Below are 27,912 nucleotides of genomic sequence, written 5' to 3' on the forward strand. Positions count from 1 at the left end.
TGCCACACCCTCCAGGGAAGGCCCAGAGCCAAAGGCTCCGGCCTGCCATCCTGTCCAGCCCCTGGCACCTGCCCTGCAGTCGCTGGCAGCATGAGCAAACAAACAAGGAGGCTTTCTTTGGCAGGCCGGCCCCCACACATCCGGCTTCGAGCCCAGGGGGGCATTTAAACCCCAGGCAGAGCAGGGAGCTCTGGTGCTCCGCAGGGCCTGAAGAAGGGCCGCCCCAGGCCCTGGGGGGCAGCTAGGAGGCTGGCTGGCCCAGCGGGCCGTGGAGGGGCAGTGGGCTCTGGGCACACCTGGTCAGTGTCCACAGGGCTGGCCGAATCCCAGTCCAGCCTGGCAGCCCAGGTAGGACGCTCAGGGCTGGGCCCACTGCAGACACCCAGGTGCTGCGCTGGGAGGGGCAGACAGAGGGCATCGCCGTAGGGCCCTGAGGGGGGAGTCAGAACCCAGGAGAGGCCGCCTTGGCCCTGCTGAGGGCTGGGTGCTTACATCTGAGCCGGGCTCCTCTCAGCCACCGTGGCCTATGGCCCCCCACCCCTTTCCTGCCGGGCTGGGAGCAGCTCTCACCTCGCCCCACGCACCCTGCCCAGGCCTGGCTACTGGCTCCGGGGCCAGGCCCGCAGAGCTGTATGTAGCATTTCCTTGGCTCTTCCTGGGATCCTGTTGACAAAGGGAGTGGCCGGAGCTGGGCTGGGGGTGCTGTGTGTATCTAGGTGGGGGCAGGAGGAGCCCAGACATCAAAGAACCCTTTATTCACTAACTGTGTCAGGCGGACGGAATGCCCATGTTTCCAGGAATCTTCTGGGGAAAGGCCCTGCGGAGGACACAGTTAGTGTGCATTCCTTATGGGGGTTCCCATGGAGCTGGGGGGCCCAGAGAGGGGCTGAACCCAGGAAGGGGCACTGTTCTAGCCCTGCAGGCAACCCCAGCATGCACAGCTGACAGACTCCGGATGGCTCCCACCTTCCCTCTGTCCCTGGCTATGTGCACCCATCACCTACACAGCCAGAGCCCAGGAACTCCCAGGCACAGGACAGGACCCCCCCCAGAATGCAGGAATGCGTCCCTCTGCACTACTTGCACCCCAGAAGTGGGGAGCAGCCTCAGTCCAGACCCAGGCTGGGAAGATAAAGGGCCCCCCCCCAAGGGATGTGTTACCTCATCCAGCCTGAGTCTGGGGCAGAGTGAAGGGAAGATGGGCCATTAGTTGGCGTTCCTCTGCCAGACCCCCACGATCAGGGTCATCTTGAGGTTTGCCCAGCCACCCTGAGCATTCAAAAAAATCAAGACCCTTCAGACCTGGGGTTTTTGGGGACAGCTGGGGAGGGCTGGGCAGCGAGAGAACGTCCCCACCGGGGGGTCCAGCCCACTTGGACAGAGCCCTACCCCCTGCCAGCACCCCTCAGCCTCCTGCCTAACCCCGCTTTGCCTCTGCCCACAGGTCCCCTGGCTGCACGCAGTGTATGCTGTGCTGGGAGCAGGCGTGTTTACACTGGTGAGTGTGACCCCTGGACAGGTGGGCTGGGCGGCCTCTGAACCTGCTTGGTAGTCTCCGCGCCACCCTACACAGTTACAGAGCACTTTCACACCTGTCACCCCGATCCAGGGAGGGAGGCATCAGCGGTTTCTCCACACCTGAAGCCCTAGGTGTTCGGGCACGACCCGCTGCTGGCTAGGAAGGGACTCAGTGTCCTGTGTCCAGGGTCCTCATCATAAAGGGTGGTAATCCAAGTCTGGGGACACTCTGAGGTCCCCTAAGGAGTGAGCTAAGAAAGGAGTGTTAGGGCCCCCCAGCGTGGCTGGGGAGGGGCAAGAAAACCAGGAGGCTGGTGTCCGAGATGCCAACACCGTAGTGTGCTTCTGCAGGGGAGGAGGGAGCGGTCGTGTCAAATGCCGGTAAGGGGCGCTTGTGAGGACTTGGACTGACCGCTGGATTTAGGAGTTCTTCCCAGCGCCCCGTGCTCCCCGCTGAGGCTGCTTCTAGTGGCTTGACATGGGGAGGGCTGGGGGGGCCTCCCCTTCTCCAGCTGTGCTTCTCGACCACCACCACCAGCACCGTGGGCATGGCTCTCCTGGGGGGGTTATTCTTTTTTTTTTTAACAGAACTGGGGTACAGGCCAGAGGCTCAGGGGCGGTGAGAGGCTTCACCAGAGACAGAGTGGGGAGCAGAACAGGCAGATCGACGAAGCACACTGCTGAGGGGAGCAGCGGGTGGGTCAGGAGAGGTCTGCCACGCCCTGTGGTCACCTCCAGGGCAGGCGGGAATCGAACTCATGCGGAAGTGGCCTTAGCTTCTCAGTGCTGTGCTCTAACCCGCTGCGCCACCAGGGAGGGCCCTGGGGGGTTATTCTTACCAACGTGGGAATGTCGAAAAAAGAAAAACAAAGCGCTTGGTCCCTTTCCCGTTTATCTCCGCCCTGTGGAGGGAAACTTCCAGCAAAGGAGTCCACACTGTCTCCCTTCCTCTCCTCCTGCCGCCTGCCCAGTCCAGCTCCCATTCTCTCTCTCTCGTTTTAAAAATCTTCACTGAAGTGACTTCGGCTCGTAGCACCAGGCAGGCTCAGGCGCACAGCGTCGTGACTCAACATCTACCAGGGTCTGCTCAGATCTCACCACAGGGGCAGTAGAGACTGTCCCCCGACAGTTTCCACTCCTCCCTGCCTGGTCCCCGCTGGTAACCGCCAGCCTGGTCTGATCAGTGAAGAGTTTGCTTTTGTTTCTTTGTCTTTCACACAGGGTGAAATCACACTGCAGCTATCTTTCTCCTGCTGGGTTGTGTCACTTAGCGTCATACCCAGCAGAGCCATCCATGTGGCCAGAGGCCATCGCTATGACCCTCAGGTGGTCTGTACATCTTGGCTGTTGTAAATGGTGCTGCAATGAATCCGGGGGTGCAGGTCTCTTCTAGGGTAGGGTTTCATGTTCTTCAGAGACTTACACAGGTAGCTGGGTCATTGCCTCAGGGAATTTTTTGAGGAGCCTTCACTCTCCTGCCAGCAGGGCACAGGGGACCCTTCTTCACATCCTCACTGACACCTGTTTGTTGTGGTGGTGATGGTCATTCTACAGGTGTGCCGTGATGTTTCATTGTGGTCTGATTCCAATTTCCCTAACAGTAATTGAAGCTGGCATCTTCGTTGGCCTGTTGTGTCTTTTTTTTTTTTTTTTTTTGAGAAACATCTATTCAGATCCTCTGCCCATTTTTTAATAGGGTTGTTTGTTTTTTGTTGTCTAGCGATAGTCACAAATCATACATCTGACAAGAAGTCAATAACCTGCTGCCCCTTAACCCTCTGTAACAAGCTCTCGCCAAAGCCATCAGTGGCCTCCATGATGCTAAATCCAGTGGTCACTTCCAAGCTCGTATAGCTCCCTCTTCCCCTGCAGGCGCATCTCGGACACCAGCCTCCTGGTTTCCCTGTCCCTCCCACTCACGCTGGGGGGCCCTAGCACCCCTTTCTTAGCCCACTCCCTGGGGGACCTCAGAGTGTCCCCAGACTTTGATTACCATCCCTTATGACGAGGACCCTGGAATTTACATCTCTTCCCTGGAACTCCAGTATCCCCATTTGGAAGTCTGATAGGCACCCCAAACTTAACAGGTATAAAACTGAGGTCTTGCCCTTTCTCTGAAACCCTTCTCCTCCCTTACCTGCCCCCCTCTATGGGTGGGGATGTCCTCGCCTCCTTGGCTCCTCACGCCCCACAGCGGGCCCAGCCCCAGACCCAGCTGACTCCACCTTCCACCTGGAATCTGACCACTTCTTCCACCGTCATGGCTCCTCCCTGGTCCCTGTCACCATCGCCTCCCACCAGGATCCTGGCAGTCACCTCCTAGGGGTTCGCCTCCTCTGCCTCCAGCTTTAATTTTTTTCATAGCACTTCTCATCCTCTGGCACATTCTGTAGCTTTCTGGTAGTTCATCGCTTCGCTCCCTCCCGCAGAATTAAGGAGGCAGGGACTTTGCCTGGCTTGCTCATCACTGCCTCGCCACACAGCGCCATGCCTGGGGCACGCCAGCACCCCTAGGTGTCTGTAGAATAAGTGGACACCCAAGTGGCAGGCCAGGTCTTGCTGAGGGACTGTCAGAGCAAGGCAAACAAAGCTGCTGCACAGTTGACTTACAGCCGCCTCGGCCCTCTGAGTCATGGGGAGGAGGAACCTGGAGCCTAATTACCCGCTAATGTCTCATTAGCAACGAGCACAAGGCCTTGGTTGGGGTCATCGAAGGTTGTGAGGTTGCGTAAACAAAGGGAACCCTGGTGTCCACCCCCAGCCCCAGCCCCTCCCTGTTTCGCCAGGACTCAAGAAGGAAAAAGGGCCCCGGGCCCCCCGGGGGGGGGGAAGCATGGAGGAGGGACCTGGCTCCGTCCCCTCCCCTCAGTTTCAGGACGACAGAGGAAAAGTTCCCAGAGTCTTTCCCTTAACCCCAACTCAGAAGTCCCTGAGCTCAGTGTGACCCTGTTTCAGCATCATCAGTTCCGTCCTGTGGACACTGTGGGTCCCCCAACCTGCCCCAGCACCCCTGCCCACCTGCCCTTCTGGCATCTCCTGTCCTGTCCTGGGGAATCCTGGGGCCTCCCACTGCTGCCTCAGATGAGAACTACAAGCTGCACTCAGTGCACCCCACCTGCTGCTCCCCAAGGAGGACATGGGAGGGAGGAGAGGAGCGTCCTGAGGTCCCGGAACCGTGACAGCCACACGCCAGCCCCCAAGCCTGGGCCTGGCAAGGGCCTGTCTAGAGGCCTCAGGCCCTCCCTGACGGACATCCCATCCTTCCGGCAGGGCCGGGGAGCCAGGCGTTTTAGGCCTGCCGTCCAGCCTTGAGGAACAGGCCCCTGCTGGGCCTCACCCCAGCTAGGCGATTCTCAAGAGTCCTTTGGGTTTCTGCCTCACCCTTCCCCATTCCCCCCGCAACTGGGCACCAGACCCAAATGCCAATGGAAGTGAGTAAGTTAGGGTGTAGCCCCATCCTCTCCCCTCTAGTGCCCTCTCCTTAAGTGCTTTGTTAATAGATGCTCATGAAAAGACAGGTGGGAGCATGAGGCTGGAAGGGGGTGGGGTGATACCGGGGGTGGGGGGGCAGGAAGAGAGGGCTGGAGGAGGTCCTGGCCAGCCAGTCCCCATCTGCCCAGCTTTGAGCAGTTTGTTCTAAGCCAGGGCAAGCCGCCCGCCGTCTAAATCGGGAGCCCAGAGACAGAGGGGAGAACCAAGTCAGGACTTCAGAAAGTCGGTGGTGGGCCCCCGCCGCCCTGCCCAGCCTGGCAGTGTGAAGACCCCAGGAAACAGCGCAGGCACACCAAGGAAGAGTAGTGACAGGCCAGGGAGTGGGCCAGAGGTGGGGGGAGGCCCCGCCCGGCCCTGTGGCCGGGAAGTGCAGGTAGTGGCAGGGAGAATGTGAGCGACTTAGGGCTGTTTCCCTGCCCTGAAGCCAGGGTGGGGTGCAGGGGAGACTGGCCATCTGTCCTTGGTCCTGGAAGGAGAGGAAGACCAACACTGTCTTTGGAGCCGGAAGGGACTTCCTTGACCTGAGGCCCAGAGAAAGCACAGACGCACCAGCACCACCCCACACACCACACGTATACGACACACAGCCCACACGTACACACATACCACAGAGACCCCCACGTACACACAGCCACACAGACCCACACGTACACACAGCCACACACCCCACACACAGCCACACCCCGACACACACCCCACACGTACACACAGCCACACACACCCTACACGTACACACAGCCACACACACCCACACACAGACCGCACATGTACCATGCTCCAACATACATGCAGGTGGTATTGGCCACCAAGCTGGACGGAAGCTCCATTTTCCTGGCTCTTGGCCCAGCATCCCGGCTACCTCTCCCCTCACGAATGGGCTAGTGGGGGCCCAGAAAGGGCCCCAGATTGAGTCCCTCTGCAGCAGGAACACCCAAACAGAACTTATTCTGCCATACTGAGACTCGACAGTTAGTTCCATCCAGCACCAACAGGGAATTTGTGTCCCCTGAGTGTGACCGGCCAAACCCACGGCATCTGGGGGGCTTGGGGAGCTCTGTGTGCCCCACAAGCCCTCACCAGCCGTTCTAAGGGGCAGTGATCATTGCCCAACCTTCTTCAGGGTTACAGAGTTATCTAATCGATCATGTTACGTTTTATGTAAACAAGGTTACATAAAACGAAGGCAATTTGGTTTAAAATCTATCTTTATTTCATTTAGTGCTGAGAGCTCTCTTTGTCTCAGTGTTGCACGTGAGCCTGGAAGCTCAAGTGCAAAGCTTCTGCTCCCAGCCCACCTTCTGCCACCAAAAGGCCCTAAAACCTCGCTGAGTTCTCGCCTGAACCCCTGGAAGCTGAGTGGAGTCCTCTGAGGGTGTGGGGGTGAGGGAGGGTGTTGAGCAGCACTTGCTCCTTGGGGGGACTGCTCTGTGTCCCCCTCCCAGGCCTCGGCTTCACTTCCTGGGCGCTAATCCACAGGCCAACGCCCTCCTCAAACCAAGCCCTTCCACCCACACCCTACCATGGACAAGATGAAAGAACCCCCACCCCAGCCCCAGGGGAGAGAGCTGAGGGGTGAGGGGTGAGCCCCTGTGGAGAATGGGCAGGGGAGTGTCCACGCGCCCCGTGGGGCAGAGAGGACCCCAGGTGCAGAGCCAGGAGCAGCTGCTCCGGGAGGGCCAGTGGGGCTCGCCAGCCACTCCACTTTCAGACCCAGCTCACCCCACTACCTGCGTCCCTGTGCCTCAATTTCCACATCTGTAAAGTGGGTTCGTAGTAACTACCACACAGGTCATGATTAAATAGGATAAAATATAAAAGCTAGAAAGAGAACAGTCTAGCCCTTGGAACATGGTGTTTTCTTGTCTACACTTTTTTATTTTTTAAAATAACACAATAGTTTATTTTTCCATCCTTTTGTGCCTTTTCCATCTCAGTTGTAACCCCCGTGGGCTTCCCACCACCAAACCACCCTGTGCCGTCACCACAGTCCATACACTGGTAGTTTTTACTTTTTTTTAATGTTGATTTTTTTTAAAAAAAGATTTATTTATTTGTGCATACAGTGTGGGGACAGAACAGGTGGATCTCCTGAAACACACTGCTGAGGGGAGCAGCAGGGAGACAGGAGAGGCCTGCTGCGCCACGTGGGTCAGCTCCCTGCCCGGAGATCGAACTCATGCTGCAGTAGCTGCGGACAGCTTCCCAGTGCTGACTGAGACTTACCCCCTTGAGCCAGCAGGGAGATCCGCTAGGCTTTACTCTTCTGGTCAATGTTAATTTTATAATTCAGAGCACCAGATTCTGGAACCACGGTAGCTGGGTTCAAGTCCATTGTCTGTCACGTTCTGGCTGTGAGGGCTGATGAACCTCAGTGCTTCATTCAGTTCCCTGATCTGTACAATGCAGATAACAATGCCTGCCTCCTTGGTTGTCATGACTTTTAACTGGTTTAATGTCTGAAGAGCTCTCAGGAAGTGCCTCATACATCATTGGTGATCAGTATTACCTGGTAGAGGCAGCTGTTGCCTGAGACCAGTGGGAGGTTTGAACCCAGGCCTGCATGCCTCCCCAGTCGTGGCTGAAGCACACTTCCACTCTCGCCCTCCCCACTGGACCACCTGCGGGCCCCTCACCTGCGGGCCCCTCACCTGCGGGCCCCTCACCTACGCACACACTGCTCCTCGTAGATCCTGGCCAGGCCTCTCGCTGGCACAACTGCCCGCCCCGTTCCTTCAGTGGCTCACCTGGAGGTGCTCCCAGGACCTAGGGCCGCAGGTAGATGGTGACTGCGCCCTATAATCTTGTGAAACTCACGTCAGGGAAGCCAAGAGTAGTGTCTTCTGCTGGTGTGAGGCATGCAGACAGACCCCGTCTCTTCCCAGTGCCTCTTCTCTCAGCCTGCGCTGATCCCAACCTGGGCCACACAGGCTGTGCATCTCCACCCTCTGGCCCAGAGAGAGGCACAGGGCCAGCTGGACCCTGCACACCCTGAATCCGCTCAGGAGGCCTGTGGTGCTCTTGGCCATGAGTTGTTTGTGATTCTCCTCCCGCCTCATCTATCCTTACACATACACACACACACACACACACATCACCTGCTCAACCCACACTGTATCCTCACTCACACCCCCCACACACCCCACTCACACACTAAAGTGGTGTCACGTAGTAGAAAGAGAGGGGCTTGAGGCTAAAGACCTGAGCGTCCTCCTGGCTGTGTGAAGAGGGCGAGCCTCATCCTCGCTGCCTCTGGCTCTCAGGCCACGAAGGCCAGGTGCAGTAGACAAGTTCACGGCCTCTTTTGTGTTACTCTGACCCCCTTTTACAGCTTCCTAGTCAAATAAGCTGAACATGTTTATTCACAGATTTCACTGTAAACCTTGAATAATACAGATCAAGCATAATGTCGTCTGATCACGCCCAGCCCTGCCCTCCCAGTGTCCGTGACTGCTGCGGTCAGTTGTCGCTCCTCCAGGCCTCTAGATGCATTCCACAGCTGTCACAGTTCTGTGACAGAAACGGCAGCATGAGACAGACTTAGCTGCCACCGGCTCTCTTCTTGTAATAGCAGGTGGCTTCTTCCTCCGGCCGGCCCTCGTGGTCCACTTAGCTGCCCCTGAGCTGACAGCTGTTCCCAGTGTTTCGCTGTTCGGCCCCTGTGTGGACAGCGGGGGCTGTGCGGCTGTGTGGGCTTGCGCGGCTGTGTGGGCTTGCGCGGCTGTGTGGACTTGCGCGGCTGTGTGGGCTTGCGCGGCTCTGTGGGCTTGCGCGGCTCTGTGGGCTTGCGCGGCTCTGTGTGCTTGCCCGGCGTGTCTGTAGCACAGACACGGTCCGTACACGTGTTGCATGCTGACTCCCGGCTTTTTGTGTTCAGTGTCTGTCTGTTGGTGACTGATCTGGCCTTCCCACGGCAGGCCCCCTGTGCCCTCTGAGAGGAAAGCGGACATAGATATTCCTGAGCCCAGCGGGGTCGTGTCACGGGTGTGGCCGAGCCGCCCTGACCAACAGCGCGGACCAGCGAGCTTCCCTTTGGGACCTCGGTGCTTGCCCCTTCGTCCCTGCCAGCCCACTCTGTCCCCCTCTCTATCAGAATAAGAAGCAGATGGCCTGGCTGCAGCACTATGGAGGTGACCACCTGCCAGTCTGTCACCTGTTCTGAGATTCTTTTGCTGCAAGACCAAAGAGCGATGACAACATCCCCCCCGCAGGGCATGTGGGGCTGGGAGATGTGAGGAGGATTAGTAGGCCCTTGACCAGGATTAGTGTGTGAAAGGACGACTTAAAGGCGGCTTAGTCCCCCTGGCCTCTTGTCCCAACCCTAGTGCTGCTACCGCAGGGTCCTGTAGTTGGTTAGGGACCAATTTAACTCCCTGCCTTTAGGTGTTAGCCAACCACTGAGATCTTCACTCTCAACCAGAGGCTAGCCCAGATATCTGCTGTCCACCAAGATGTCAGTTAACCATGCATAGCAATTCCCAAGAAGATTATCAGGGTTATTGGCCCTATAATGAGTTTCTGTTCACAATGTAATCTCCGACAATGTCCTTTGCCCTCATTCCACTGTCAGCTTTCTGACAGATGCCCTGGAATACAGTGGATGCTCAGTGAATATTGCTTGGAGTCCATGAAAGACAGCTGTCAGTTGACTGACAGGCAGGCGGCCGCGGTGAGGTTCCAGAGAGCACCGGGTCAGTCGGCGGCCCTGGCCACTGGCAGCCAGGGGTGCAGAGAACAGGCGTTCCTCTTTCCTCCAAGGGAGAAGCCAGCTGGCTGTTGTAGGCGGCGCCTGAATGGGGGCTCCTTGCAGGGGCCACCCCAGGCCTGGCCAGGTCCAGGTAGGTTGAGAGATTAAGTTTCATTAACTCACTCATGGGTGACCTGGCTCTGGGAAACCAACCAGGCAAGCCACTGACTGATGAGCCAGATCAACAGTTTATTAACTGACGTTGGCAGCTGTGACTGCTAAGCAGCCTGGCGCGCTGGAGTCAGCCCTGTGCCTGGCTCATTCTCTACAGGAGGAAAATTTACTTGGGACTCCAGTTCGGCGGGAGAAGAGTAGAATGGAGAGTGGTGACGCCAGGGAAGACTCGCTAATGCCACATGCACTATCATTTATTCCCCGCTGTGGTCACGACTGCTGCCCCATTCTGTGGGTGAGGATGTGGAGGGCAAGTGGGTGCCGGTTACTGAGAGCTGGAACCGCACTCCAGGCCTGTTCCTGGCTCCCTTCCCTCAACACTGCTGAGTTCTGGGGCCCCAGGCCCCTACCCAGGCAGGCCCCCAGCCCTGAAGAAGGCTCTCAGGCTCCTGTCTGTGAAGGCCAGCAGCTTCCCCTAGGAACAGTTCTGCCTCCTGATGGGCCGCGGGAGACGCGTGTCCCAGCTGCAGGGCCCCGAGTCCCAGGGGACAGCTCACCTTCTGCAATAATAACAATAAGCACATTAATAGCCGCCATTCACTAGGGCCGCCAAGTGTCAGGCAGCACGCCAGGCGCATTATCTCACTCTCTGACCACCTCAGGAGGCGAGCACGCTCACCTCCTGTTTATAGACGCAGCGCAAAGGTTCAGAGACTAGATACCTGGCCCAGGGTTGCAGAGCGAGGGAGTGACAGAGCTGAGACCGGAGTTCAAGGTGCGAGCCGGCACTCCCCCCCAATGTCTACCTGCCTTTGAGGGCGACTGTCTCATAGCCCACGTGCTGGGGCTGGTCCCTCCTAGGATCTCCACTCCCTGTGTGCCGGGGGCGCTGGCTGTGAGGTAGGGAATCCCAAAGGCGTCCCCTGAATCTATTTCACAAGACTGGATCCTGGAATTGGGGAGTCAGGGCCTGGCGTGAAGAAGAGGGAGAAGGCATAGCCCTGCTGGTGAGGCTTTGCAGGCAGGCTCCATGGCCTTCCTCTGCCCCTGTTGCTCGGGTTCCACACTCACTCCATACCCCAGCCCCTTATCAGCCTGAAACTCCTACTCATCCCTCAAGCTCCAAGTGTTACCTCCTGGGTTCCATTTCTCCATTCTAATCAGGCCGGAGGAGGGCATTTACCAGGCTTCATTGTAATCACCTCAGTGTTCCCCACTAAGCCTCAAATCCCGAGTGGTCTTTGCAGCGCTCAAGTCATTGGCATTAGCTCTTAGCCTCTACCTATTTATTTATTGCATATTATTAAATATTCATATTCCCCGGGGACCAGGATCACAGGTCTTCCACTCACAAATAGTGGAAGATCTGGTCACAGCACAGTTCACAGAAGCAGGTATGGATTTAAGGAATTCTAATCCCAGGTAGACCATCTCATCATTTCTGAAGCACTGGTAGAACTTGTTGGGGTTTTCCTCCTAGGAAAGTCCTATCAAGAATAACATGCTACTTCTGGGAATTCTGTTTGCTAAGCTTGGACCCCAGAGAAGAGCTAAGTGGGGGATCAGGAGTTGGTGCAGATCATGGGGAGGTCTGTAGACCGTAGTAGAAGGCAGAGAGGAGTCATAGTTCATAGAGCCCTCGGCCAGGAAGGCAGCCTGGGGAGGCCCAGAAGCAGCAGAGCAGAATGGGAAAGACGGGATTTCGGAGCCAGCCCTTGAATTCAAAGCCTGGCTTTGCACTTGCTGGCTGTGTACTTGTGTTCCAGAAGAGGGCACACTTGACATGGGGCTTGAAGGATGAACCTGAGTGGCTGGTCAGGCCTGGGGAAGTCCTCCAGGTGGGCGGGAGGTGCGAAGGGTGTGGAATCCCCCACAGCAGGGGCAAGGGGAGGAAGCTGATGTATCTGCCAAGCTTTACCTCTCTAGGCCTTGATTTCTTCTAGAAACGCCAGAATCCCTGCCAATAGGGATGTTCCGAGGACTGAACGGGCTAATGTCTTAAAGCACGTAACAGATGCCCACTCCTCACCACTGTTACTCGAAACTTTATCCTCTGGGCAAGAACAGGGGGGAGTTGGCAGGAAGCCTGGGTCTCAGCGGAGGTCTCTGAGGTCCCCTCCTCCAGAGAGCCCTCCCTGACTACCCGCCCCACCACAGACCAGTGCCCTGTTAGCAGCCTCCCTTCCAGCCCCGCTTCCTGTTTTTCTTTGGTTATCTTCATCCTACTGTTAAAATCCAAATCCACAAATATAGAGATCTCACTGGCTTTATTCAAGGATTCATGAATCTGCATTCTGTCTAGGTACTGCAAAGACTCACGAAATTTATGGACAGAATGCGAGCAGGGCAATTTATTAGCTTAAGAAAAGGTTATTTCTGGTAAAGCCACCTTCCCTAAGGGACAGGGGTTGGGGGGGGGCAGAGGGGTCCCCATCATTCAGGGGACCTCACTGATGTTGATCAGGAAACTCCAGATCATATTGCTGGTAGAGGCTGGAACTACAGTGGGTATTAAGTCTGCGTGGGGGTCCAGCATGAATGATGCTGTTTCAGGACTGTTTTTTCTCATTTTATTTTAGTTTATTAAAGATTTATTTATTTATGCATATAAGAACTGGGGTTCAGGTCAGAGGTGTGATGGGTGAGAGGATTCCCCAGAGGCAAAGTGGGGAGCAGAACAGGCAGATGAAGAAAGTACACTGCTGAGGGGAGCAGTGGGCAGGTCAGGAGAGGTCTGCAGCACCATGTGGGTCAGCTCCTTGGCTGGGAATCGAACTTGTGCTGCTGTGGCTGCGGAGAGCTTCATAATGCTGAGACTTAACCCCTTTTGACACCAGGGAGAGAGCCCCGTTTTTTCTAATTTTTTAAAATAATATAACAGTTTATTTTTACATCATTTTGTACATTTTTTTTCCCATCTCTAATCCCCGCGGGTTTCCCATCACCGAGTCACCCATGTGCCATCACCATAGTCCCGTGCATTTCCTTCCCCCACCCCCGTTTTTGCTCCCATTCCCCACTCCACCCCCGCAAAATGTCCCTGGTATATAGCTGTTCATTATTCTTGTTATTTTCTCGCCTGGTCCATTATATTCCTGCTATGAGCGAACCCACCTGGTATTTTTCTTTCTCTTTCTGGCTTATCTCACTAAGCATGATCTTTTCCAGCTCCATCCAAGTTTTTCTAATTTTAATAATACTAATAGTTGCATGCCCCATAGACTCCAAGCTCAAGGTCAGGGAACTTGCCTGTCTTGTTCTTTTCTGTTTTCCTTTTCCTGGCACATAGTAGGTGCTCAGTAAATAGGTGCTGGATTAGGGACGGAAGGTGTTGGGCAAGCTCTAGATTCCAGGCTGCCACAGGAGCGTCGCCATGCGGCCAGGCCTGGGTGGGGACCGGGTCACTGAGGTCAGTGTCACAGGGACGGGACTATCTGACCTCTCTTTTCCTTTCCCTCAGTTCCTGGCATTCGACACCCAGTTGCTGATGGGTAACCGACGCCACTCACTGAGCCCCGAGGAGTATATTTTTGGAGCCCTCAACATTTACCTGGACATCATCTACATCTTCACCTTCTTCCTGCAGCTTTTTGGCACCAACCGGGATTGAAGAGCCCTTCCCACTCCCTCCTTCCTTCGGAAAATGCCCCTTGCTGGTTCTCTGACCCTCCCTGTGGTCTTGCAAGCCCAGATATAAAATTAGCTGCCAGCCCAGCCTGTGGCCACCCACTCCCGCCCTCAGCCCCTCCCCCTGCCCCCAGCTTGACCTGATGGCACCAGTCCCCTTGCAGCCTCCCGCTAGGACAACTCCCAAACCGCCATAGCCGAGGAAGAGGCTCCTCTGGGTTTGAGCCCCCCAGGGATGAGGGGCAGAGCCAAGCAGGGTGTCAGCTGTGGGACACAGACCCCAGGAAGCCTGACTGAGACCCACACCCCCAAAGTCACTCCACCTAGACTGCACATCCGTGTGGCCTTGACTTCCTCTGCCATGGCCGGTCCACCCCTTTCTCGTTCCTTCCAGGTCAGGCATTGGCACACGGTAAGGAGCATGGTGGGAAGACAGCTAGGAGGTAGGGACGTGGGAGGACAGTGCCCCAGGCCGCCCGCCGTGCTGTCCCCACTCTGGGGCCAGTCATTTTTCTAGGCACTTTGTGAACCAAGAACGGTGGGAGAGGGCAGGAAGCAGTGCCATCTGCTCCGGCCTTGGTTTACCCTTCGGGTCGTGATCGAGCACTGCTAGGCCAGGAGGTAGGGGCTGGAGGGCCTGCTGCTAGCTGGAGACTGTCCCAGAACTCTAGGGCCGAGGGAGCCGGACAGCCAGCAGGGAGGCCTGGGTTCTGCAACACTCACCCGCATCCGCGGGCCTTTGGGGTTCCCAGGACTGAGACCTACTTCCTCTCACCTCACAGGCCAAGACGGGGCTTGGGCCCTAGAGGTCTGGGTGTTCCGAAGACAGGAGGATTATTCTAGTCAAGTCAGCCCCATCTGGAGGGAATCCTTCCCTGCCCCCAGCCCTCCCCCTCGGCCTTTCTTGTTCCCCAGACCCTCTCCATCTGCTCCCTCTTGCTGGCTCCTCCCCAGTCAGCAAACAGGCTTCATTTGGCAGTACCTGTGCCCCTTACCCATATCCCATCCCTTCTCCTAGCCACTGCGAGTCCTAAGGCCCCTCCGTCCTAAGCCCCCTCCGCTCCTTATCTCAGCAATCCCGTTGGAAGCCATCCAGCTGCTGTTAATGTTAACACCAGCCAGCCCTTCCAGCACGTCCCATGTGACCAGGTCCAGTCTCCTTATCAGCCTTCAGGCGGCTGAGATCTCAGCGGGTGCGTCAGCCACCCGCACCCCCTGCGGCCCTCTGGGCAGGTGGGGAGCACCAGCCAGCGGCTGAGAGCCCAGCCGCCAGCTCTGGGCCTGTGGAAAGTTACTGGGTGGGGCCGGGGAGGCTCAGAGCGGATACCTGAGCCTGGACCCTCCCTTGGCCTCTCCCTCCAGGGCTGACTCTCTCTCCCTGTGCTGGGGGCTCGTAGGCCAGTGGGGAGGGTGGTTAGGTATGTTACCCTTCCTCCTCCTCCAGCCTTCCTGCTCCCAGCTTTCAAGAATACTGCGAAGCGTTCGAAGTCTTGTTCCATCTTGGTATCTGAGAAGAGAGGTGGCGGTGGTGTGTGAGCAGAGGCAGCTGGGCGCGTGGGTAGGGTGCCTCCTGTGTGCTAGTCACAAGTCACGCATCACAGCGACCCCATGAAGCTGTGCCCCGCACAGCTCCCCTGCAGAGGGAAGAGCTGAGGTGGTCGAGGGCTTGGCGCGTGGTGGTACAGCTGACAGGAGGTGTGGGGGGCCTAGAAGGAGCCTGGCGGTGTCCCCGAAGTGCTGTTCTAGTGTGCCCCTGGTCTTCCACTGCCCCAGCCCCCCAGCTACCACCAGCAGCTTTTACGCTCTGTAGTTCCCACCTTCTAGATACAGCTGGAGGCAAGATTCTGGTGTTTGGTTCCCAGCCTCGCTGCCAGCAGGTTCATGGTTCTAGGCCAGTGTTTCTTGCCATGATGGCAGACTGTGGCCAGGGGGCAGAGAAAGCGGAACCAGGACATGTTTCCATCAACTTCATTGTCCAGTTGAGGTCCCTTCCTGACCTCCGGCCTCAGTGCTAGAGGGCTTCTCCCTCCCCCTTCACCCTGCAACTGTCAGCCTGGGCCCTGGTCATGCTCTCAGAATCCACCTGTCCAAGTCCTCCTCTTCCACAACAGTTTCTGTAGCAACTGGGGACTGAAAGATTTATCCAGGAATGAGCCCCAGAAGCTTGAGGGAGGCAGACCGTCAGGCCTGAGCAGTGTGCAGTGGTCCCTTGGGGGCATCTTGAAGCAGAGGCCCCCCGGGGTCCAGAGAGGGGCCCCGGCCCCCCTGCAGAGCCAGGCCTGCCTCTCCTGTGCTCCCCTGCATCAGGCTCCGAGGAGCTGGGAACACCTGGATGGGACGGGGAGGAGGAAGGGCGGGAGACAGGAATGCAGGATTACCAGAAACTGAGAAGTTGAAGCTGGGCAGGCTCCCAAGCTGCAGAGGAGGAGGGGTGCCTGCTGGCCCCTCGCATTTTTGGCAGGGGTGGGGTAGAGCCCGGAAGGGGTAAGTTTGGGTTTTTTAAAGCTAGAGGCTGCCAGGAATAAAATGCTCTGTGGCGCAAGGCTGGAGGCCTCCTAATGGGGGGAGACAGACCAGGAGCTCCTTTCCTGGGGTTCACAGATTGGGGGCCTAAGGCACAAGGGAGTCCCTGGCTGCCTGCTCCAATTCCCATGTGCACGTGTGGCCTGGGGAAGCCCCAGAAACCTCTGTCCCTCTAACCTCTGCTCCCCAGGGACTCGGGACCAGACAGACACCTTACTCCAAAAGGCTCTGCCTCTCCCTGGGGCCCGCTGGGGACAAGACCCAGGACCTGGCGCAGCTCCATGGGCTGGAGATTTACACCAGCACTTTGCTGCCCCTTAGTGGATCCCGGAGGAAGCGCAGGGCCTGATCCTGCAAGGGAGCGGGGCAGGGCTGCAGGCCGGAGGCTGCAGGCCGGAGGCTGCAGGCCGGAGGCTGCAGGCAGGATTTGGCAGCTTTCTCATTCCTAGCCCTCCTCGGACCCCCCTAGGCCTCCCTCCTCATCAGCCCCTTGCTGTCCCCACTGTCGCGTCTCAGACGCATTTACTGTCTGCTGGCAGCCCCAGCCTTTCTCCCCAGTGTCTGAATGCAGGACATGCCCTCAGACTGAACTCCTCCAACCTGGGGTTCGTGCCTGTCCCCTTCCCCGACCTCCCCTCCCTGGTTCTGGCTCATGACTGGTGGGGGAGCAGAATAAAAGTAACTCTGACACTTGACCACTTCCATTGCCTTTTGCTTGTCCCCTGAGATGGCACAGGGAGTCCACGTGTGAGGTGTAAGTCAGGCTTGGTGTGAAAGGTGCCAGTTCTCCCAGCACAGCTGTGTGCGAGTCAGGTCTCTACACTGGCCTTTCTGTGGGAAAAGCCCGCTGCCCTCCGGCTGGCACGCGCCCTTTGCAGACACTCTGGCCCTCGCACCTCATAGTCCTGTCAGAGGGGCTGTCCTGGGAGCCTGTTCTCTTGTCTGTGGTTCTTAGAAGACTCTTCCTTATTTTCACCCAAAATCTGTTCTTCTAGAAGATTCTGTTGTACCTGAAGGATCCTCCAGAGTCAGAGCTCCAAGAGTCACCTCTTCTGTGAGGACTTGCCCTCCCCCAGGTGCCCCGGCTTCTCCCTCCTCAGAACCCCCCTGCACGGGTCTAGTTCTGTTTTAACTGCTTCTCTTGTCTCTGCTATGAAACTCGAGCTCCTTGAAGGCATGAACTATGTCACCCTTGAATTCACAGGATTTATGGCAAATAGTCTCAATAAACAGCTTTTGAATGAATGTGAAGCCATGCAAAGCCTGGGGAGGTCACGGTGAATGGGTCCTCACCCATGTGCCTACACTGCCAGACAAGGCTCAGACTCAAGGTGCGAAACAATGGGGCTTGTTAACAAAGGGAAACTGTGGGGTAGGGAAAGAGTTGGTTTTTTTTTTTAAGATTTATGTATGCATACAGACCTGGGGTACAGGCCAGAGGTTGGGGGAGAAGGATTCACCAGAAATGAGTGGGAAGCAGAATAGGTGGACTGACTGAAGTACCCTGATGAGGGGAGCAGTGGGCAGGTCAGGAGAGGTCTGCTGCATCGTGTGGGTCAGCTCCCTGCGCAGGAATCGAACTCGTGCTGCAGTGGCAATGGACAGCTTCATGGTGCTGTGATTTAACCCATTGCACCACCAGGGAGGGCCCTGGAATGGAGATGGTTTCTAAGGCAACGAATAGCTGGTTGTCCTACCCCAGATAGTGTCCACAGTGTCTAATACTCTAAACCAGAGGCTGCTCGTGCAAGATGGCACTTGATGCTGATGAGTGCCTGGCGCTGGTGGCACACTGGGGAAGGGTGGTCCAGGACCCCATTCACTGTGGCAGCTGGAGGTGGCCACAGGAGCCACTGCTGAGGTGACATTGCCGCTGCCAGCAGGCGGCCAGGCAGTGCTGGACTGCGGGCAGCACCGTGAGGCCATGCCGGGTGTGCTGGAGACAAGAGAGTGGTCAGGCGATGGTGCAGAAGACCGGATGCAGTGGCCAGTCTTACAGCGGCTGGACACAGGTCAGCAGTGCCAGTTAGCACCGTCAGCAGGTGACGATCGCCTGGCAGTGGCCCAGCGCCTAGATGTACCATGCCACAAACTAACACAGGCCTCTTTTAGAGGCAGTGCCCAGGCACCAGTGCGCAGCTTTCAGAGACACCAGCCAGTGGTGCCAATCAGCAGGTGATGGCAGAGAAGGCTGGCGGCAGGAGCAGCAGGTAGATGGTCATTTGCAGTGGAGATTAGATGCGAAGGTCACAAAGGCCTTGAGGTCTTGGGGGGTCTGTGTCAAAGGTCTTTGCAGCAGAATCTGGACAAGTCTGTCTGAAGCTGTCTAAACCCCACTTCTAATCCCTCAGGGCAGTGGCCTCTCAAACCTGCCCGTCTGTTTGCAAAACCAACTTGATTGAGCTCAACCAGTGTGAGCTCAAACCTGATTAGTCCATTTACAAAACCATGTGGTCTCTTAAACAAACCTCACCAGCCACGAAACCCAGCTGCTGAGGTCAGGCCCCCCAGTGGTGCCGGGAGGTGAGCTCCACTGTAGCTGTGTGGTGCCCGCCAGGTTTAAACCTGCCCCGCGGTTCCAGAATCACCACTGCTTTTTTCAAAACCTAAACTCAGCTTGTGCCAAGGTCAGCCACCAAACCTGGCTTTCGCTGTGGTGTGATGCTCAGCGGGCCCCCGGCACCCCCACTCCCCACCTGCCACCACAGAGCCCCTCCGTCCCTGCTGCATGTGGCTGCGGGGGGTGCAGGCAGGAGGATGCTCCTCTTACAGAGGGAGAAATGAATCCACTCCAACCCTTTGGTTTTACCTGAGAGGAAACGAGGGAGCAGAAGCTACGTGACTCGTGACTCGTCCAAGTTTATGCACAAGGTAGTGACTGGGAGTGCAGGGGAAAAGAACAATTTTCGGTCGCTGCCTCGGCATTTTCCAGTAACGCGACCCTTCTCAAGCTCAAGGTGGGCTTTTAGAAGCGGGCGACTGCACAAGTGCCTGACCCGCTTTTCCCAGAGCGACCAACACCCTCTGGCTAGGTGCTGCCACCCTGTTTGCGTCCTGCTTGCTCGCCGTAACTTGTGATCCTGGTCAGAGGCCTGGGCGGCCTTGCTCTCGCGCTCACTGCTGCTTCTGCTAAGTGTCGCCTGTGTCTGGTCATAGTTTCACTTTTCTGACTTGGCGTCAGAAAGCAGACTGAGGAAACCACTTAGTTGTAATGTGGGCTCTTTCCTATGGAAAAGAAGCTAAGTTGGAAGACAAAACTAATAAGAGGCCAGAGGGTAAGTGTCACAGAATCTTGCCAGGGAGAATTAGCAGGTTCCAGTTCAGGACCTGGCGGTCTGTGTCCACTCTCCCACCTCTGGCTGTAAGTCTCGAAGACACTCTTCAGGTCTGATCCTGCCACTTTCCTGTGGCTATAAACTCATGCACATACTTTCAGGAAATTCCTTGTGTATTAGTAAACTAAAGCCATTTTTTGTCATTGTTACTTACAACTGAGAACTTTTATTAAAATGATGTAGTGGGGCAGGGCAGGAATTCTGAGACTAGACATAGCCACGAACTATTAATCACCTGTAGACTCTATAGGATTTCAAAGGGGACAAGAAAATGACTTAGGTGGAGGAAGGTAGACCAATAAGGAGGTGAGGAATTTAGTGAATTAATGAAGATAGTGTTGGCTCAATGAGTACCTGTAGATCTATAATGTGTCTTAGGAGAGAAATGGAAGATTTGAAATACCCTTGTTTCCATGTTACATTCTATTAGGAATTAAGGCAGAAATACCACATGGGAAAGGCATCCAAAGTCTAGACCAGATTAAAAGAACTAATGTGAAGACTCAGCCATAGTCTTCTGGTCAGTATCCCACACACATTCATTCTTTTCCTTCTTTTCCAACATCCTGGTCAGTGACTAGTTTCTCTGACATTCATGTTTTCTTCTTCCTTACATGATGCTATATTCCACACCTTCTTCCTTACATAGTGCTGTACCCCACATCCAGGCGGGCCACAAGGATGTGTGTGGAGTGAGGACAGTCTCTTCTAGGTCTGGTTGTCAGATCATCCCTTGATATTCTGCAGACGCTCTGCTCCCTCATCTGCGATATCTAGAGGACTCGCCGGCGGACTTGAAGGCCCCAGTGAGACACGGAGTTTCTATGCGGACTCGTGAGGTGTCTGAGAAGCAGAGGACTCATCTCCCCACACTTGATGTGACAAGGGGAAGAAACCTTGAGCACTGAGATTTGCTTGTTCAGCACTTTGCTCGGCCTGACTAATTGGGCTCCATCTTTGGAGAAAATTATCTTCTGGGTCTCAGTTTCCTTATCTAAACATGAAGGATTTAAATATTTGTTCTCTTGACTGCCTCTCAGCTATAACGGTGCATTTATAAATTTTATGGTTTCTATGATTATTTTTAAGTGGTTTAAAATCTCAGCTCACCAAAATCTGTCAAGAAATGGCACTAGTGAGGCCTCACTGCTGGCGCAGGGTTTAAGTCTCAGAGCTATCAAGCTGTTGCCAGCCACTGCAGCATGAGTTCGATCTCCAGCCAGGGAGCTGACCCCCATGGCACAGCAGACCTCTCCTGTCTTGCCCACTGCTCCCCTCAGCAGTGGATCTCAGTAGATCAGCCTGTTTTGCTCCCCACTCTGTCTCTGGTGAGTCCTCTATCACACACACACCCTCCTTACCTCTAGCCTACACCACAGCTCTTGTATGCATAAATAAAAATAAATCTATTTTTAAAAAAAGTTCAGCAAATCACTAGCTTCATGTAAGAGGGGACCCTGGAGATACTAAGTCACATGGGGCTAGGTCTGTGTAAATTTACTGCCCCCTGTCGGCTACTCTGGGCTGTGCTAATTTCTGACTTGAACCTGCTACCTTGACTGACCCTCCTCTTTCCCATCAGTCCTGATATTTTCCCCTATTTCTTCCTCAGCCCACATTTGCCTAGTTAAGTTCAGTTCCTTCCATTTTACTGTTCCCAAACAGACCTGGCTTTAGTCACCTACTACGTCTTCCATTGAGTTTGTCTTGTGGTAAGCTTTATTTCAATGTGGTAAGAACATTTAACACGTGACCTAACCTCTTCACAGATGAAGTATAATGTAGTATTGTTATCTGTGAGCACAGTAATTGTACAGACCTCGAGGGTTTATTCATCTAGTATAACTGAAACCTTATTGAATAGTAACTCTCCCTTTCCTGGCTTATATCACTTAGCATAATATCCACAGGGCTTTTCCGTGCAGGATTTCCTTCTTTGTTAAAATGAAAAATATTCCACTGTGAGCTATAATCCCACATTTCTTTTTCTACTCATGCGTTGTCGGACTTATAAATTGTCTCCACACCTGACTACCCTGCAGTATCAAAACGAACATGGGCGTGCTAATGTCTTTTCAAGATCCGACTTTCAACCCTTTGGATTAATACCCAGAAGTGGGATTGCTGGGGCATACAGTGGCTCTAGTTTGTTCTGTTTATCAGGAAACGTCATAATGTTTTCCACAGAGGCTACACCATTTCATTTGACACTCCTACTTTCTCTACATACTTGCTAACACTTTTTTTTTAAGTAACAGCTATTCTAACAAGTGTCCAATGACAGCTAAAGGCGATTTTGATTTGCATTTTTCTGATTAATGATATTGAGCATCTTTTCATAAGCCTGCCGTCCATCTGTATGTCTTCTGTTGGAGAAATATCTACTCAAGTCTTTGTCTCCAGTTTAGTCCTTTTATTTCTCATTTTGCTGTCGAGCGGAAGTCCGGTGCGGGCTGCAGAGGCTCCCGGTTCTTCCGGCGGGCTCGGGACCACCAGCCTCCCTTCCGCGCACGCGCGGACCCGCCGCAGCTTCCGGCTTCCGGTCCCGAGCACCCCAGCGGCCAGGCTGAAGCTAATGGCGCAGCCCGCGGGGCCGGCCGCCGCCGGTGTCGAGGAAGCCACGGCGGAAGAGGACCCGCGAGTCCTGGAACCCGGGGCCGCCCCGTTCGGAAATTTCCCTCATTATTCCCGCTTCCATCCTCCAGAGCAACGGCTCCGCCTCCTGCCCCCGGAGCTGCTTCGCCGGCTCTTCCCCCCGAGTTCCGAGACCAGGCCAATCCTGGGGCTCGACGTGGGGTGTAACTCCGGGGTGAGTGGCGGGGGTGGGGCCGGAGGTCGGGGCGCCCACGCGAGACCGCCCGCGGGTCCGCTGGGGTTGTCTGGGTCGGCGTCACAGCTTTCCCTGACGCGGTTTGGAGGCGTGGCGCTGGCCGGCGCTGGCTGACCCTGGCCGACCCCTGCCGCGGCTGCCGCCAGACCCCGGGGTCTCGCTCCCTCACCTTGGGGATCTTGAGGACGAGTCCTCAGCGACGGTTAGAGCTCTTGCGCCCCTCCCCGCGGAGCCCCAGGTCGCGAAGGCCACCGTACCTGGCCCTGGCGCTTGCCTGCCGTCCGGCATGGCCACCGCTTGGGCTGCGGGAGGCGATCGCCATATAGACCCGCGTTTAGGGCTCTGGGCTTGGGACTGGCTCCCAGGGAGAGGTGAGCTACAGTAGCAGAATCGTTCCCGGACTTAGGCTCGAGCGCCGTGCAATGCAGCACGACCCGGCAACAGAGTGGACAGTTACCTAAAAAGCGCGGGAAAGGATGGAGAAGAAAAATAAAGCATCCTGTTGGAAGAAGGCACTGCCACATTTTCTTAATAAGTTTTCTTAGGCTTGTAATGACCGAAGTCAAACCACTTGCAAGACAGAAAAGGGTCTCTCTGACACTTGTTTGTAGCTGCCAGGCTATGGTAGAGGAGCGGTTACTCTGACCCTGAGTTTGCAAATGCTTCAGATGTTAGTTCCCTCTATCCCAGACCGGTAGCTGGAGGGGTGTGGGGGTGGTTATTGTGTTGCTGGCCTTAGGAAGAAGATTCTGGTGGCGGGTTGAAGGTTTTAGGAACACCACTGACAGAGGGAATAGTTGGGGAGAGGGCGGGCTAGGCTTCTGGCTATTCCCTGCAAACATTTCTCTACTGTGATGATACGGGAAATCAGAGGGGGTAGCTAGTGGAAAAGAGACACCGGATTTAAGACTAGGGATTTTATGAGGGGCACAAGGAAACCTCAGTAAAGTTAAGAATAGTATACAGAAACGTTTAGAGACAAGGATATATTTGTGGTTAACGAAGGCAGTGGTTCCCATACGTGGGAGCTTTTTATTTTAGGAAGCTTAAGAAAAAAATGCCTGTACTTGTTAAAACAAGCCAAGGGGGAGGGGAGTGGGAAATCAAAACACAAAGGAGCATAGAATAAAAAGTAAATCTCTACTCTTGACTTTTAATCCTCCATTTCACCTTAATCCTTCAACCACTGCTTACAGTTTTTTCTGTGTATCCTATGTATACACAAATATTTATGTGTAAGTATCATACCACTTTTAGTTTTGCAAAGAGTAGCATGCTACATCTTGCTTTTCATTCAATATTTTGGACATCATGCATGTCACTACATGTCTTTTAAGCAGCTTCATAATATTTTAGTGTGCCATAACTTATGGGGTGCTTTGTTTAAAATTTTAAAACTCCTAGACCTAATAAATCAGGATCTTGGACTGAGCCCTTGAGTCTGTATTTTCTTTTTTAAGAAGCTTTCAAGGTACAGTTTCTCCAAAAGGAACAGGGAGTTGAAGGTGGGAAGGATGAGGAGTATGTGGTAGAGGAGGTGTCGCTGTGATAAAATGGCTGGTCAGACGTGGAGCACAGCTTGGATCAGATGGGAGGAGAGAGACTGCAAACATGTAAGAGCTGGGGAGAAAACTAAGCATTGAAGCACAGGACCTTTGAACTACAGCATGGGCATGAGTGAGAAGCTCATTCGAAATAAAGAATCCTAGCCTCCATTCCAGATCTGCTAAGTTAGCATCTTTATTTTAATAAATTCCGTAGGTACATGTGTGTCCACTGAAATGTGAGCTTGGTATAGCAGAAAGAACTTAGTGTAACATGAATCTTTGTGACCTTGGACAAACTGGTCAGTAGTGTCTGAATCATGACTTTAAAATCCAGGGTTTGTTCTCTTTATTCATTTGTATGTGTGTGAACTATCACAGGAAAATACATAAAACAGTTTTATACCTTACAAAATATAAGGCAGACACCTTTACCACTGTTGTCTAGATCGAGAGTAAAACATTGTCCGTTCCCCATATGCCTTTTCTGTTCATAAGTCACCCCTTTCCCCCCAAAGGGAACACTAGCCTAACTTTTATTGTTTCCTTTTCTTAATATGCTTAGTGATGTCTGTAGCCCTAAATAATATAGTTAATTGTATCCATTTTTGATTTCATGTCAACGAAGTCTCCCTCGATTTGCCTTTTCACTTAGCACTATATGTTCAGTTGTCCCTGATGCTTTTTAACTGCTGTCTGTTATTCTGTTATGACAACTATGTCACATTGGTTTACCCATGATTCTATTATCATGTATCTGGGTTGTTTCCAGCCACAGTTTCTTCACTTGCACACAAATATTTTTCTCACAGGAACATTTCAAAGAGCAAATGAGGTAGCGAGTAGAAAAAAAATAACAGAACAATACAAATTTGAGTTAATCATAATGGTTAAGTAAGTGAAAGTGCTAAGATGAAAATCGCAAATAATTGGATTTAGCTAGAAAGAGGTCCGCAGTGACTGGGAATAATGGATGAGAAACAAGATATTTCAGATGTGTGATGTTGAAGCATAAGAGAAGTGAAAAAGTTGAAGCTGGAGTGTGATGGATGAATTCAGACTTTTCCCAGCTCTGAGAAGCAGGTTTTTAGAAGTCAGTGCTTGCTCTATCCCTGCCTTCCTCGAACTCTCCCACTGGAGTCTGACATACCCACCCACCCACCCCGCAAAAAGATAATTTGTCAGCATTTAATTTACTTAAGCTAGAAAATACTACTCAAGGGGCCTTTGTTGCACATGTTGGACTGTGAGTCCGGAGCCCCCAGCCCCCTCTGAGTCAGGAACGAATAGAAGTGGTGCATTACCGCCCGAGGCCTCTGGAGGGCACTGAGCGCCTGACCTGGGAAGTGTTCGGAGCAACCTCTTAGCCTCTAGTTTAGGAACTTCACATCCTTATAACCAAGGAGTAAATGGCAGTCTTAGTGGGGCAAAACAGGAATTTCATTCACTGGCACATTGCAATGACCAAGCTCTTTTGGATTTCTCTAGGATCTGAGTGTGGGTTTATATAAACACTTCCTTTCCTTACGTGATGGGGAGACCTGCTCAGATGTCTCAAGAGAACTCCGTTTCCTCTGCTGTGACATAGATCCAGTCCTGGTGGAGAGAGCTGAAAAAGAATGCCCTTTTCCCGATGCCCTGACCTTTGTCACCTTGGACTTCATGAATCAAAGGACCCGGAAAGTTCTCTTAAGCTCTTTCCTAAGCCAATTTGGACGCTCAGTTTTTGACATCGGCTTCTGCATGTCAGTAACCATGTGGATTCATCTGAACCATGGGGACCGTGGCCTGTGGGAGTTCTTGGCTCACCTGTCCTCCCTGTGCCGCTACCTCCTTGTGGAGCCACAGCCCTGGAAGTGTTACCGGGCAGCTGCAAGGCGTGTCCGGAAGCTGGGCCTCCACAGCTTTGACCACTTCCGCTCCCTTGCCATCCGTGGTGATATGGCGAGTCAGATCATACAGCTCTTAACCCAGGACCACGGCATGGAATTAGTGTGCTCTTTTGGCAGCACCAACTGGGACCGAAGCCTTTTGCTTTTCAGAACAAAGCACACTACAGAAACTAAGCCAACTCCTGAGTCACTGGTAGAAGAAGGGAATGAAAGGGACAGATTAAAATTCTGCAGACAGTGAGTAGGAAGGTATGAAGACCAGAAGGACACATTGTGAGGGTTTTAGGCTAAGAATTAAGTGTACCATCCTCCTCCTCACAGTTAGGCAGCCTCAAAACCTCGTAGAATCTTTTGGCAAAATGTCCAAGAGCGGTTCCTCTTTGTTTGGGAGTATCCCCAAGGGGACTACATCCTGGGCCCAGCGGGGCTGTCAGGGTAGGCGTGGTCTAAGGAAGTGATCCTGTCCTGTCCTGGGAGATGGAAGTGGCTGCTTTGGGTGGTTATGTATAAGCTTAGACTGGGCTAGCCTTACAATGGACTGGTTCGCTGGGCCCGGTGATTGTCATCTGGCGTCTTCAAGCTTCTTTTGGGCTTATTGGTCCTGCCTTTAGGTAATACTTCACAGCATAATCCAAAATGAAAAGTCACTGACCTGGCTAAGGGAGAGGATTAGGAAACGCATGTTATCTTTCCAGAGCAGGTCAAGTGTCCAACATGTCCAGGCTTAGCACAGCAGTTACAGGTAGAGGTAATTAATCGACTGGTGTTTAAAAGATTGAAATTATAAAGTCCAAATTATAGCTGGTAGAAATGAAATAAATGAAGTGGGACTGTATTATATATACATATATAATTATTATATATAATAAAAGCAACTTGAATATGGTTGAAAATGCCTTGTGAATTGGTTAGATAAGGCACGTTTAGAGTGCTTTCAACTCAAGAAAAGAACCTCACCCAGACTTTGAATGTGCCAGCAATTAAGTTAATGCAGGACTGGACAGCCTCAGCTGAAGCGCACCCGCGCAGCGGCGCCCTGTGCAGGGAGGCGTGTGTGCGGGCCGCAGAGCGGATGGCGACCGCAGGGGTGCTGTGGGGCGGACTGAGGTCTGTCGGGTTTTATTTTTATGTTTCCCCCAGCAAGTCAACATACTAGGAAAGAATCTAATTCTTTGATTCTTTGTAGACTCTCTTGACCCTTTTCCCCCTTCCCCTCCATCTTGATTAAGCCTCAGTTTGATTATCAGTGTTTGCGAGTTTGTAATTATCTTTGTATGGTTATTTCAGTTCATTCATTGTTTCCTTATAATACTCAAGAGTTAAATTATCCAACATCTGTCTTTATCTTTCTGGCTTAGTTCAATTTCACAAGGTTTTGATCTTTAAATTCAATGAATTGACTCTAAAAGAAAGTGGAAAACAAAGGAAGATTTGTTTGGTGGAAAGAAGACAGAAAAACAGCCTATCGAGGTAAGGAGAAAAGTGGATTGATGAGCTTCAAAATCCCTAAAATCTGTTTTCTGAACTGACATTGTAGAAGGAGAAGCAGGGAACAAGAGAACTACTAATTAGGAGCTGGACCTATTGATGGAGAAGTTAGTGAAAGTTCCTGTTAAGGAATTTGAATTTTATGCATGATAAGAATAGAAGCCAGCACAATACCTAAACAATAGGGATTTAGGAAAACCAGTTTTTCTATTTTGTGCAGAATAATTGTGTACCTGGTACCATTTCCAATCTCAATTAGACTCCAATATTACTTTTAATCTTTTAATAATTGCCGCTCCTAATCACTTTTATCCTAGTGACTGTTCCAGACTTTTACCCTTCAGCAGACATTTAATTCTCTCACTGCCATGTTAATCTAAGATGACCTAACCACCAACCAGTGCTGTTCTTCTTTGCTGTGTCAGGAGTATTTTCTTGCCCTCAATGTTTAATCCCCTCATCTTCCTCTCTTTTTTAAAATTTTATTTATTTATTCATATAAGAACTGGGACATAGAAGTTTAGGGATGCAGGGAGTGAGAGGATTCCCCAGAGACAGAGTGGGAAGCAGAGCAGGTGGATCTCCTGACATGCACTGTTGAGGGGGGCAGCAGGCGAGGCGGAAGAGGTCTGCTGCACCATGTGGGCCACTTCCATGATTGGAGCTCCAACTCATGCTGCAGTGGCTACGGATAGCTTCATAGTGCTGCACTTTAACCTTTTGCACCACCCAGGGAGGCTCCTCTTTCTCCCTTTTGCTTCTAAACTTACGCAGTGTGCTTTTACCCAAATAACCTCTGCCCCAA

General features: G+C 53.4%; 2 protein-coding genes across 2 annotated transcripts in view; both read left to right on the forward strand.

Annotated features, from left to right (window-relative positions):
• Nucleotides 1-17,263, forward strand: part of FAIM2 (Fas apoptotic inhibitory molecule 2) — a 32,214-nt gene extending 14,951 nt beyond the window's left edge. Inside the window, exons 11-12 of the mRNA XM_004692771.2 lie at nt 1,445-1,498; nt 13,329-17,263. Of these exons, the coding sequence (XP_004692828.1) occupies nt 1,445-1,498; nt 13,329-13,478 (204 nt within the window). The 3' untranslated portion in view covers nt 13,479-17,263. The remainder of the gene's footprint in view (nt 1-1,444; nt 1,499-13,328) is intronic.
• A 4,649-nt stretch (nt 17,264-21,912) lies between these two features.
• BCDIN3D (BCDIN3 domain containing) lies at nt 21,913-26,442 on the forward strand. The gene is made up of 2 exons (XM_004692519.2): nt 21,913-22,162; nt 25,216-26,442. Exons 1-2 carry the CDS (start codon nt 21,929-21,931, stop codon nt 25,858-25,860), a joined length of 879 nt encoding a protein of 292 aa, XP_004692576.1. The 5' UTR covers nt 21,913-21,928; the 3' UTR covers nt 25,861-26,442.
• The last annotated feature ends 1,470 nt before the right edge of the window (nt 26,443-27,912 follow it).

This window comes from Condylura cristata, unplaced genomic scaffold (genome assembly GCF_000260355.1).
Source record: "Condylura cristata isolate star-nosed mole 26May11 unplaced genomic scaffold, ConCri1.0 scaffold00034, whole genome shotgun sequence".
NCBI lineage: Eukaryota > Metazoa > Chordata > Mammalia > Eulipotyphla > Talpidae > Condylura > Condylura cristata.